The sequence below is a fragment of the Oreochromis aureus genome, linkage group 16, assembly GCF_013358895.1.
Source record: "Oreochromis aureus strain Israel breed Guangdong linkage group 16, ZZ_aureus, whole genome shotgun sequence".
NCBI classification, from domain to species: Eukaryota; Metazoa; Chordata; class Actinopteri; order Cichliformes; family Cichlidae; genus Oreochromis; species Oreochromis aureus.
In genome coordinates, this window is record NC_052957.1 from 15,470,660 (window position 1) to 15,483,717 (window position 13,058).

At 38.9% G+C, this 13,058-nt stretch overlaps 1 protein-coding gene across 1 annotated transcript in view; it reads right to left on the reverse strand.

Moving 5' to 3' along the window:
* Window positions 1–1,463: 1,463 nt before the first annotated feature.
* LOC116322905 (potassium voltage-gated channel subfamily H member 7) overlaps window positions 1,464–13,058 on the reverse strand; it is a 43,098-nt gene continuing 31,503 nt past the window's right edge. The window contains exons 10-15 of the mRNA XM_039599648.1: window positions 11,680–11,894; window positions 11,451–11,538; window positions 11,130–11,291; window positions 8,662–8,818; window positions 5,343–5,523; window positions 1,464–5,058 (exon numbers count right to left, since the gene is read on the reverse strand). Of these exons, the coding sequence (XP_039455582.1) occupies window positions 4,771–5,058; window positions 5,343–5,523; window positions 8,662–8,818; window positions 11,130–11,291; window positions 11,451–11,538; window positions 11,680–11,894 (1,091 nt within the window). The 3' untranslated portion in view covers window positions 1,464–4,770. The remainder of the gene's footprint in view (window positions 5,059–5,342; window positions 5,524–8,661; window positions 8,819–11,129; window positions 11,292–11,450; window positions 11,539–11,679; window positions 11,895–13,058) is intronic.

Genomic DNA, 13,058 nt, shown 5'->3' on the forward strand with positions numbered 1-13,058 from the left:
TTTTGGCGAAACAACGTTTATATATCATTTATTTATCAATGTAAAACGCTCACTGACGTTAAAAATGCATTTTTTAAAGAGAGACAAGGGGGTTACAGAAATTTCAACAAACATAACACAGTTACATTTAAATAATATTTCTATAAAGATATTTTAAGTGGTCAAAACGAGTAGATGGATTACAATGTAGTATGCAAAAAAGCGCAGACGTCTCCTAGGCAGTATTCTTCAGGAATAGTTTTCCAGGCTTCATGACGGACATTCACAACATTGATTCTTTGGATATTGGCCCCCTTTTGTTCTGTTCTCTGTCAAGATGATCCCACATTGCTTCAATAACGTTGAGGTCCGGGCTCTGAGGAGGCCAATCAATGACTGATAGTGTTCCATTATGGGTTTTTTCTACGCAGGTATGTTATTACTTCACTGGCTGTGTGTTGTGATGTTGAAAAATGAAGCCAACTAGATGTTTTCCAGATGATATTGCCTGGTAGGTCAAAATCTGACCTTACTTTTCTGTCTTCATAATTACATTAATTTTGACAAGATTTTCAACACCACTGGGTGAGGTGAAGGCCCAACGCATTGCAGAGCCTACGCTGTCTTTTACACGTGGGTGTAGACACTCACTGTTATACATATTGAGAATGATTTGAACCTAAACCAGTTGCCAAAAACCTCTGGTCCTGTTCTAATTTACCATACCTTTATCCTTTTCCTCTTCCTAAAGAAAGCTTCTTGGCAGCCACCCATCAGACTCATGTCCTGTGTCAGATCTTTGCTTTTTTTCTTTTTTACTTTCAAAAACTCACCCATCAAATGCTCATCGTTCATATGCTGTAGATAGTTTTTAGGCCTGGCTTCTTCTTTTATCCTCCACTTGTCAAGTTTCTTCAGATTTTTTTAAGAAGACACCACACATCATGCAAAGGTGTGTCAAGTTTTCAGCTTTTAGCTCTGTGCAAATCACTTTCTTGGTGCAAAAACACTATTTTATGCCAAACTGTCTTATATAACTGTGTGTTATTGTACTTGATTGATTCATGGTTCAGTGTTAAGTGACACACACACACACACGCACACACACACACACACACACACACACCAAAAACAAAACAAAACACATTCCTGTGAAAATGGTCAGCTACAAGGACTGAACTGAAAATGAGTGAAAAAGCAGTCAATGTCCAAAGTACTGGTCAAGATTGGTTTTTAAAAAAGAAAGTCATGGCTCCTAAGAGCAAAATATAAAGAAATGCATTGTAAGTTTGGCAGATTCTTATTAAAAGCAAACAACTGCAACAAAGTATTTGACATACTGTGAAATAATCACTCACCTTCCTTAAGGACCCACAATCCTCCTGGAACACAGCAACCCCAAACACATATATAGACTGAATAACAGAAAGCCAACGACACAACTCCAACTGTGCGTTTTTATTTATTGCTCCCACAGTTTCAAAACTAACATATGCACTACTGTATGTTCTAAAGAATACTCAATGTAATTTATTCAGTAAAAAAAGAAAAAAAAAACATTTCTGGCAATGGGATGTATTTATTTTCTACAAATGTCTAACAACAACAACCTTCATTGCCAACAGAAAAAAAACTGTACAGAGACTATATAATTCATTATGTATGGTTATTTATACATAAAGATGCTGTCTTAGCATTTGGATTTGTCATATAGGCACAAGATCCTCTCTGGGGTCTGTTTATGCACAAGTACTATGTGTCCTTGTGTCCCGCAGTGCCCCTTCCTCTTCTCCCCCCAACACCTCATCCGAGTAAAGTATGCTGACATCATTTTATATTGTAATGTGCTACTTTGGGCTGACAGGCAGTGCAAAACGGTAAGTATATAGAGACTCAAAAAAATGCATGCTTTGTAGATCCATATGAAAATAAATAAATAAATACAAAACTAATAAGAATTCCCCATAGGCTGCAATAATATATGTTATATTTCATAGGTAAGTTTTCCAAAACCCTTTAAATCTCATACCATGATGCACTCATTTAAGTGGCCACTTTCACATTTTTCCCATACAACATAATGTTGACTTAAAAGGAACTCAGATTATTTCAGCTCGTGCGATCTCATATACTAAACCACGGTGTTAAAAAAACACATGGGATAGTTCCCCATTTAGCCAAGCAAAACAGGAAAAAACATGCTGGTGGCTGTAAGCAACAACTACAACCAAATGCCACATGGCCCATAAGTGTTCTTTCGTTCTCCAACAAAGACTGATGGAGCTTATCAGACGCTTCGGATGCAGGTGGCTGGCAGATGTGCGCGAGCTGGTCGTTATGGACCATGTTTACATTAGTGACTATTAAACTGGCTTGGGTAACAAAAAGAAATGGGGACTGTATTATTTCACAGTCGACTTGAAAAAAGTTGAACAAAATACGCGTGGTAATATCTAGATATTAAGACCAAGACTGTTCCAACAATGTGTCACTTTTTTAATTCACAAAAATGAAAACATCTACGTTTTTTTAATAACACATTCAAATTGCTGTTAATCTTAATATAATCAGTTATACACGTCTTCATAGTCAGAGTTCCTTCAACACATTTGAATAATTATATTGTAAGAGAAAAATGAGAAAGTAAGTTATAAGACACAAAACATTCGATATGATTTTTTTTCTATTTCTTTACTAAATGTAGAAATGTCTATATCATACTTGTCCAAACGGCGAAAAAAATCTCAAATCTGCATGTTATATTTTTCCAGATAAGTACGTATAGTGTATTCTGTTGGCTTAACATTGTACACCAGGTGCACATTAGTCATTGCAGTAATAAAGCACATTGTTTATAGAAGAAAACCATAGTTTTTTTTTTTTATACTGTACAGTATATTGCAGTGCAATTGTCCATAACCCCTGAGTCACACTTCAGAGAAGACAGGCATACAACATATATCAGAAAACTCTTATTTGTAATAATGCTGTATTACACTACAGAAGACTTATATTTCTTTCATATACAAACTCATTACTCCTAAAGCCTGGAATGTTTTTATGTGCCCACACAGACTTTACACTCTAAACGGGCTCTAACATTAATGACCAGGCTCATCCGTGACTGTTGCATCATGTAAGATAATCTCCACTGTCCTGTCAGTGCCTCAGCATCAGGTGCTAGGTACTGAATTCTGCAAATGGAGAAAGAAAAGCTGTGCCGTCATTTTTCTGTTGTGGAAAAGCCACCTCCTCACGCTTCAGGTGCTCGCATGTTTTGATAGCAGTGCAGGTACCTATGACTCGCTCGCATCCTTGTTTCCAAGTCTCGGGTTGGACAGGTTAACTGCCTAAACAAACATGTCTGTATTCAGCTGCTGCCAGCCAGCCTTGGTAACAGTAATGGGTTGGCTCCTTTCAGCGTTCACAATATTTTAGTTGTGGCTTTCATGTGTTCTTGTCGGCTGCTCTGAAGTATAGCAAGCAAGAATGATCACTTGCATTGAACTCTGGCAGAGAGTAATACAGTTGCGGCTCTCTGTTGACACCCAGTGTCTGGAGAGATAACCTTTCCCTCTTCAGACTACAGGCATGAAAGGATTGAAAAAAGGCTCGATGGGGTTGTTGGCAAATTCTTGTGTAAAGACTTTTAATTTGCTTGGCAGTGTGTGTTAGTCCTGGCCTTCTACAGCCTCCGCTCTCTGTGGACTCTGCACATGAGTACTGGTAGTATGTTAGTTAGCTTCAAACTAGCACCTTATCCACCAGATGACCCACTTTTGTCACTTTTAAATGACTCACACCTATTGCTCATAAGATGTTATGAAATGCTAGTACAGCAAGTGGTCGTGATGCCACCATCACCTTCGACTTGTTTTTTGAAAGTATGTTTTTTCCACAAGTTCCTCCATTTTTTGTATCTTTTTTGTACTTTCCATTAATGTTCATCATCCACAGACCCCTCACTGAGGAACAGCTGGCTGCTGTTACGCACCGCACCTCCTGGTGTTTTTGGCCATTCTGCTGCAGAACCTGGTGAGTTATTGTATCCACTGTGGGGAGGTTGAGATGCCAGTCTTTCCCTGGTTTTGCAGCTACCACCAGGAGGAACCCTATTTGTCTGATGACTGGAGCGTTAGTCACTGGGACCTGTCTACTGTGAGGTAGGTCAGTCGGCTCTTCTTGCTTACACTTGGAGCTAGTGTCACTATCCACACCTTCAATTTTACCCAAGCCACGTAGCCCATGCTGGTGTGACCAACTGTGTGGGAACATAAAATGCTGCAATAGTGTGTCTGCAAAAAACACAAAGTCCGTTAACTAGAAAAGCATTTGCAAAACAGAAAATTGGTTGTGTGTTGCTCGATATTTCTACCACAACCTAGTGGAGACCAGCATTCTTGCAGAATAAGAAGAATTTAATTAAAAATGCTGAAATGCTGTCCTCATGGGTTAAATAGGTGCATCAAGATTAAGTGGGCATCACCATGTAAGTTTAAAGAGCAAAAATGAATGAGGATGATGATGATTATGGATTCAATCCTGTTTTGACAGAACTACTGTTAAAATATGTAACTATTGTTACATATTACACTGGCAGCTGCAGGAATCGTTTCCTAATTCCGTGTCAACCACGTAAAACAGTGTTTTGTCTTCATGCACAATGTAAGAACATCTTATTTCTATTACCAAGCCACAGATGACTGTGCCAGCATGCTGATAAAAGAAACTGCTACTTAGTAATTACAGCATTAAAACCTCAACATTAGAATACCGTGCTGCAGAAAAGATTTATGGCCTTGGAGACTCGTGATCTGAGGCAGGTTTATGGAGTCCAGTGGTACTGAGGTTGGAGTCTGAAGGTGACATGGAAGAAGAGGAAGCAGAGTTTTCGGGTGGAAGAAGGATCAGTGCTGACTGTTGATGCCCTGTGGATGGTTGTTGATCCTGTTGTGGCTCTGTATGTCTCTGCACAAGAAATTCTTTAAGGCTGTCCTCAGTGGGTGCATTCACACTGGCCAAGCTCAACACAGAGTCTTTGGATTCCTGAATGGTGCTCCCTAGTTTTTGGTTGGGGGCCTAAAAAAACAGTTTTTGACAATAATAAGATCTTTGTTGCCTGTGTTGGGGTAAATAATCTCATTATATATACATTTAATATCTTGTTTCAGATGTGAAATTATATTTACCCCCTAAAACACAACTGTATTTGTAGAAAAACAAACCAACCAACACATTTTTAGATGTGACATTTAGTTTAACAGTATGAAAAAGTGAAGGGAAAGGTCTCAACGTGGACATATGTGGAAAATAAATGCTCTATGTAAAATGATGTCTACCAACTAAAGTGATGACATCCTTACTTGATTTCCTGCAGAGCTAAAGAAATGGCTTGCATTCAGAGCAGCCGGCTGAACCTTCACTGCAGATCTGTGATAGTCTGGACTAGCAGTCACAGTGCTGTAGGCAGGCGGTCCCAGAGTTGGTTGCCTCTGCAGCAGCTGCAGGATGGCCTGCATATCAGATAACAGCTGAGATTCTAGCCTAAAAAAAACAAAAGGAGTGATGAGCAAAAACAGACAGATTTACTGTATAATATAAGCAAAAGATTTAAAAAAAGAAAGAGTCTTTACGTAACTCGGACAGTGTGAACCTAACTGTGTGTGATAATGGCTGAAAGCACACTCAGATGTGCTTCACTGAGCACTAGATGGAGCCGTTGCTCTGGACAAAATTAAGAGACGGCAACAGTGTGGAAACATTCTGTCAAAGCAATAGATGAAAGACATTGCCCCTGCTAGGAGCGATAATGAGCTTTGTGTGGGACATGTGAATTCTGCATTTACTGTGCAAATAACTATTATACTCATATGGTAAATCTAATTAAGGCTAGATTTTATCCAAGTTCTAAGGCAAAAAAACCCCCCAAACCCATTTGTATTCCATCTAATGCACAAAGACACTGTCAGCCTTTTTGTTTTCCTCGTTTAATATGTTGTGGCTCATGAGACACTAAGTAAAAGCAGACACACAGTATTTTGCAGGGTACCAAACAATATTATTCTTGGCTATTTACATAGATGTGTGAATGAGAAAAGCCACACCAACATTTTTTTCCTGCCACATATGCTTTCAGACTAGTCAAAGCCACAAAAACACCAAAATGACAGAGAAGTGCTGCTCATCCTGCAGCCAGCCAGCATTAAAAAAAACAAGGTCAGGTATAGTGCAGTGGATAAAATGTCTTATTTGCGCTTAATAAAATGAGCTTGCCCAGTATTTCAGGCACCCTGATGCGATCTTTCGTTCTCTGTGATAATTCCAGCTAAAAATACCATCTGCTGTTCATTTGCGTGTCCATTTCAGGTGGCTGCTGACTGCAGGTGTGATTCTGAAACTACTGCCAAAGATGTGTTTCTTCATTCCAGGAATGACAAAAATAAAATCTATTCATTTTGGGGAAGGTAAAGTACAACCTAGCTGTTAGAAATCAATCTCACCATTTTGTTTCTATCATTATAAACTGTTTCAGGCACATTTTTTTCTGAGCGCTGCTTTGCAAAATAAAGACTTTTGTACCAGTTCATTCTCAAGTTTGATTTGTGCCGGTCCTACAATGTTGCATCCTGCTTCCATTAGATCCAACCTCCCACTCCAAGTCCGACAACAGCTTCTGCCAGCTAGTTGCCGTCCTCCACCTACTCCTTCACATTTGGTGTAGCCTACTTTTAGCAGTGTGGGAGGTGACATCTTAAAAGAATAAAGCACTGCCTTATCATTTACTGAAATTAATAATAGCATTTATCTGAAAATGCAATGATAAATAAGAATAGTGACAAATATACCTCTGCTGTCGCCACAGAACATACCAGAAAATGCTCTAGAGAAGTCTAGTTGCAAAAGACTAGCTGAATATTTTTGTGCACAGTGAAAATCCATCATACTTTCAATATCCACTCAAATTAGACAGTGTAATTGATAGATAAATCCATTCTTTCTGTTTTTTTAAGAACTACTATTAATGTTATATATGTAGACTTGAAGAAAGTAGAAAAAATAACAGCCAATTGAACAAACACACAAATACAAACACATAAACACATAAACACATAATGCCTCTAGGCAAGGCTGCTTCTCTCCCGAAGGTGTAAAAATCAGTTTTACAGAATGTTTTGAAAAAAAAGGAAAAGGCTCCATTTAAAGCCACCATGAGTCACAAGCGAAAATTTGTGACTTTTATGGCACGCTCGGTTGCTGTAATGTCAGACGTTACATCAGCAGTAGCTATGGTTTACAAATGAGATTTAGATGTTGAATGGAAAAAGTGAGGGGAACAGAAAGGAGCCTTTACCCTGCACTTAAAACTGGAAAAAATATTCCACTCTGCTCCTTCTGAGTCACTTTAAGTGAAATGTTCACTCATATGACTCCATGCATTTTTAATGGGCAGACTGTTGAATCTACCAGTTCAACTGCTGGGTAACCAAAATAACTAATCAGCCAATTACACAGCAGCAACTCAATGCATTTAGTCATGCAGACATGGTCAGGTTGATCGGCTGAAGTTCACACTGAGCATCAGGGTGGGGGAGAAAGGTGCTTTAAGGGACTTTGAACATGCTATGGTTGTTGGTGACAGATGGGCTGCTGGTATTTCAGAATTTCTACTAATCTACTGACATTTTCTCACACAACCATCTCTTTACAGAGACTGGTATGAAAAAGAGAAAATATCCAGTGAGCAGCACTTCTCTAGATGGAAATGCCAGAGTTCAGAGGAGAATAGCCGGGCTGCTTTGAGCTGATAGGATGGCAACAGAGACTCAAATAACCACTCACTATAGCCAAGGTTTGCAAAAGAGTATCTCTGAATGAGAAACGTGTTGAACCTTGAAACAGATGAGTTACAAGAGCTGAAGACCAGACCATGTGCCATTCCTGTCAGATAAGAACAGGGAACTGAAGCCTCAATTCACATAGGTTCATCAAAATTTGACAACACAAGATCAGAAAAACGCTGCTTGGTCTAACAAGTGTCGATTTCTGCTGCAACAACTGGATGATTGGGTCAGAATTTGGCATTAACGTGAAAGCATTGATCCATCCTGTGTTGTATAAATGTTTCAGGTTGCTGGTGGTGTAATGGTGTGGGAGATATTTGGAGCAACTGAGTGCTATCATGTCAACTGCACGTCTCACTTCAGTAAAGGAATGCCCCTGGATAAATGTAAAAAATTGTATCATATTTTCTTCAGAACAAGTAGAGCTCCAACTTTAACTTCAAAGTTAACCTAAACTTTTCACATTAAAATTAAAGGAGAGAAGTTTTAACATCATTTACTAAAGTAAATGTAGACAATAATGTAGAAATACTGTCCAAAACAGCAACTCTTTGCGCATTCTGATAAAATGCTACACTGTTTCCAAACAGAGATGTGCTAAGCGCAACTAGTAAGTTTAGACAAGAAAAGAGATTTCTGCAATTTCACGCGATGCCACACATGAGCTATGTGGCTGAAATGGCAAACCAGTGGTAAAAGAAAAAGGGCTAGTCAAAAAAAACAAAGAAAAACAACAAGCACTGTTATTCACACTAGAAAAGTTCACATTTTGGGGTAATTCATAGTTTATGACAGCAAAGTGAAGCTCAACCATCTGCATGCTGACTCTAAAAATATGTACCTGTTTAAATGGTCCTGAAGCTGACCTAAGCGTTGTTCCACCTCTCCATATGTGATTTCACTGGCAGAATTATCATCCTCTCTCAGGTCCTGGAACTGCGCTGACTCATCCAGGTAGTCTGCAGGCTTCTTACAGGCCCATTTATCACAGCACAGATCTGGAGGACCAAACCAACATGCATGATTTACATCCTCACTTGTAGGTCAGAGCAACGTCATCACTAAACATTACTAAAATAGAATATAATTAATCTCTACAGCAAAGCTGTGTGTAGATCCTTTGTTGTAATTTATCACACTGCTATACCAGGAGAATTATTATATCAGTGTTTTCCAGTTGCAAACTAACCCTGTTGTTATCTCTGTTTGGCACATGGTAGTATTTAACCTGCTGTCCAGTGATATGCGTGGAGCCTCTTTTGTTGTTTTAAACAGAGGGCTGGTTAATTCTGTGATTAAGTTATCTCACTGAACAGACTGTGCAGGTGGCTTTGCACTAACACAATGAGTTGCATAGATTAGTTTGGAGTTTGGGCTGAGGGTGCATTGACAGTCGTTCTCTCGGTCCGACTTTGTATCACGTAGAACCCCAGCTCCAAAATAGTTGGGATACTGGGTAAATTTTAACTGGGTAAATTTATTTTATTCACAATAAAACATAGAAAATCAGGTCATTTTAAATTTGATTATAGCACATATAAACAACAGCACATGGCCTATTGAATCATGCCATTATTTATTAAGAAAAAAAAAGGAAAGAAGCCAAAATATAGAAATGGTGTGAGGAAAAACTAAGTATACCCCATGATTCAGCACTTTTACAGCAGCAATAGCGTAAAGTAATTTGAAGTAATTGTTTTCTGTATGACCTTATCAGTCTCTCGTATCATTGTGGGGGAATTTTGGCCCACTCTTCTTTACATCATTGCTTCAATTTGCTGAGCTTTGCGGGCATTTGTTTATACACAGCTCTCTTAAGGTCACATCACAGCATTTCAATCAGGCTGAGGTCTGAACTTTGACTGGGCCATTACTGCACCTTGATTCTTTTCCTTTTCAGCCATTCTGTCCTGTTACATGATTCAGTTTTGCCCAAACTTTAACTGTTGGACAGATGGGTCCACACTTGACTCTAGAATACTTTGGTATACAGAGGAGCTCACAGTTGACTCCATGACTGCAAGATGCTCAGGTCCTGTGGCTGCAAAATAAGCCCAAATCCTCACCTTTCCACCATCGCTTTGGCAGTTGGTATACTAAAACACTGTGTTTGGTGTTCACCAAATGTGGTGCTGTGTATTGTGATCTGGTTTAAATGGTTTGTTTACAAGAAACTCTACAAACTTAACCTTGCAATTTACAATTTCTCTGATTTACTAGTGGCAACTGTCTTGAATGTTTACCACTTATGAATAATCTTTGTCTCTGTAGAATGATGGACCTAAAATATTTTGGAAATGGCTTTATTGCCCCTTTCAGACTAATAAAAACTGCAGCAATTGGTTCTGAGACCACTGCTGATGTCTTCCCTCCTCAGTATTTTGTTAATGCACACCTGAATGCTCCAAATGAGCAAACTGTCAGAAGAAAATGGATGGATCCATCCATTTTCTTCCGCTTATCTAATTCAAGTTTTTGTTAACATTGTGTAATCTCATAGTTTTTAGTTCACTTGAGGTTGTATATATTTAATTTTAAGGCTTGTTAAGGACCTGATGTATTATGATCTGGTAAGTAAAACTTTAGACTTTATCATCAGAGTATTTACACAAGGCTTTGTGCAAAAGTTTATGTGGCTTCCAATATGTTGAAAATTGTTGGATAGCCATTATAATATAAGGTCGACAACATAGAGACTGGAATGCCAAAATAATTGTTGATTTTTTTGTCTGAAGGACTGCAGTTGCATGCTGTTCCATTGCTATCTGCACTTATACATTTGTCTTCAAATGAATATTAAATGTGGAATAATTTGTGGATGGAATCATATCAATAGTGATCTACAGCATGCAAGGCATTTGTCTGGATATTGGACTAGAAAAAAAATATTAAGAACAACTGCAGGACAGGACCCTGCAGCTCTTCTTATGCATGTCTGCAAGGGAGAATAATGCAGTCTTAAATCTATGATTTTTGAGACAGATGACATACTGTCTCTTAGAATCATAATCAGCTGAGCAGCATTTTGGCAGAAGACAACCTAAATATTTAAATTCATAAGTTTTTGCTCAAAGCAACTCTAGAAGCCTGGGAACATCCCAACACTCTCCACACATCCAGTCACCCTCTTAGAGTTGCTAATGCAGCGTCAAGGACATTGTCCTTCAGTGTCTTTCCACCACTCACATTAGTGTTTGTCCTACAAATATTCATCATGATTTGCAACACTGCTTTGAAAGTTCTTGTCAAAAAAGCTAAGATTTTATTCACCAGATATTTACAATTCATCTGTAAGACAAGATCTGTTACCTTCAAAAGGTGGTTTTCTGTCCAAGCTGTCTCTGACAATAACATCTGAGTCTAGGCCTGGAACTGTGAGTGAAGAGCGACCCAGAACTACTGAAGATCTCTTTAGGCACGAGTTAGACTCTCTCTCCCTTTGAACTTCTTTAACCATTTCTTTGCTTTCCCCTGTAGAACGGCAATCAGCAGGAGTCAGTGGAATAACACCATATCCCATAGAGGACAGACTTTTGCATATCCGAGCACCACTCCATGAATAATAATAAAGAAAAAAATTTGCAGCCACAAAGCATGCTTAACAAGGTTCTCCTCTATGTTTCTACTGACCTTTAGATAGATCTGCTGTGAAAGAGATTCTTCTTTTCACATTTTTATTGTCCTCACCATCTGAATCATTTTCTTTGACACTACAGGGCTGCAAAATTAAAATACGTCAATCAGAAAATGTGTCAGTTACCAAGAATGAACAAACAAACATAACTTAGACAAATTACAATATGAATACTTGCTAAAAAAAAAAACACCCATTCAACACATAGGTCCAAAAAGTTCTTACATTATCTGCCTTGGTGGAGTCATCTCTCAGGTTGAAAGTAAGCTCCAGGTTGTTGAAGAAGTGGTCTGCAAACTCCGGGTACATGTCTAGCACCTCCAGCAGATCTTCTCGCTGAATGGTGCTCAGGTCACAGTAACTCAGAGCCCGCACATCAGCGTTAGACTTTCCAGGCTTGGCATAGAGATGGATCATTTCTCCAAATATGTCATTTTTACCTGGAGGTGACAAACACACAAACAACAGGTAATCTCGACAGTTTTAGTGGGAAGATGTAAAAATGCTGACTTGAGCTACAGTGAGTTCTATAAGAAGGGATGACGCAGGCATAAATCTCTGCTGCGATTACAATAGGAATTTATTTATCACTCTGATTTCACTAAGGGGCAGCAGACATGTTTGTTTTTGTGGATAATCAAAATCAGACAGCCTCTAATTTCTGTGTAGATGTTCTCCCAGGGCCTGCACATCAGTTGTCTTTCTATCTTTGATCCATTATTTATGTTGAGGAGTAACTACTAACACACAGCAACTTTGATGCGATGGGTAAAGGAGGGCTTGATTGCAATTGACACACTTGTGCACTTCAAAGGCAATTTTGTGCTGATTTTGGCTATCACATAATTAAGCCAGTTCTTCAGTGAACTTGGAAAAAGTGAAAAAAAAAAACTACGGTAAGCTTAGCTTTTAGTCTGGAGAATAAAAAAGCTTCCTTTGCAGAAATAAGGGCCCATTTTCCAAAGGACGAGAGGCCTGGTTTAAAGGGCATCATGAAAAATCCCTTTGTTGGTGTGGGGGGTTCACTAAATGCCAACAGTGTAAGCAGGGGTTCAGAAGAAAGAGATATGATATGCTGGCTGCCAGTGTGCCTTTCACAGCATGCACCGGACACCTTTCTGCCACAGAGGAAAGCCTCACACAGACTGGTGTGTCTCTCCCCCGCACACAAACACAGAGGTCTCACCACAAGGATTGATTAGGATAAGAGATTAATTCCTCACCTGTGGAACAATGCTAATAGCCTTGTTGGAGTCATGATCATTACAAGAGAAAAATACTTTAACACCATGGGCTGACCATTGCCATGTTTGAGGTTGGTATAGTTCCCCATGTGAGAATAAACTATGGTGATGGAGCATTATAATTATGCTTGAGTGGCTTTTCCACGATATTCACTAATAACACGTTTTGTGTGATGCAGCAACCTTTGCTAAGCTGAAACCTCATTCTTTCAGGTGCAGCTTTAGTGAGAATTAATCTCATGAATAATGAATAAAATCTAATCCAGGCCCGGTCTGCAGTGCATGAATGAAGTTTACCCATGAAGAAAAAGTAAATAGACATTTTTACAGTAATGGTATTTTAACATTGAGGCATCAAGC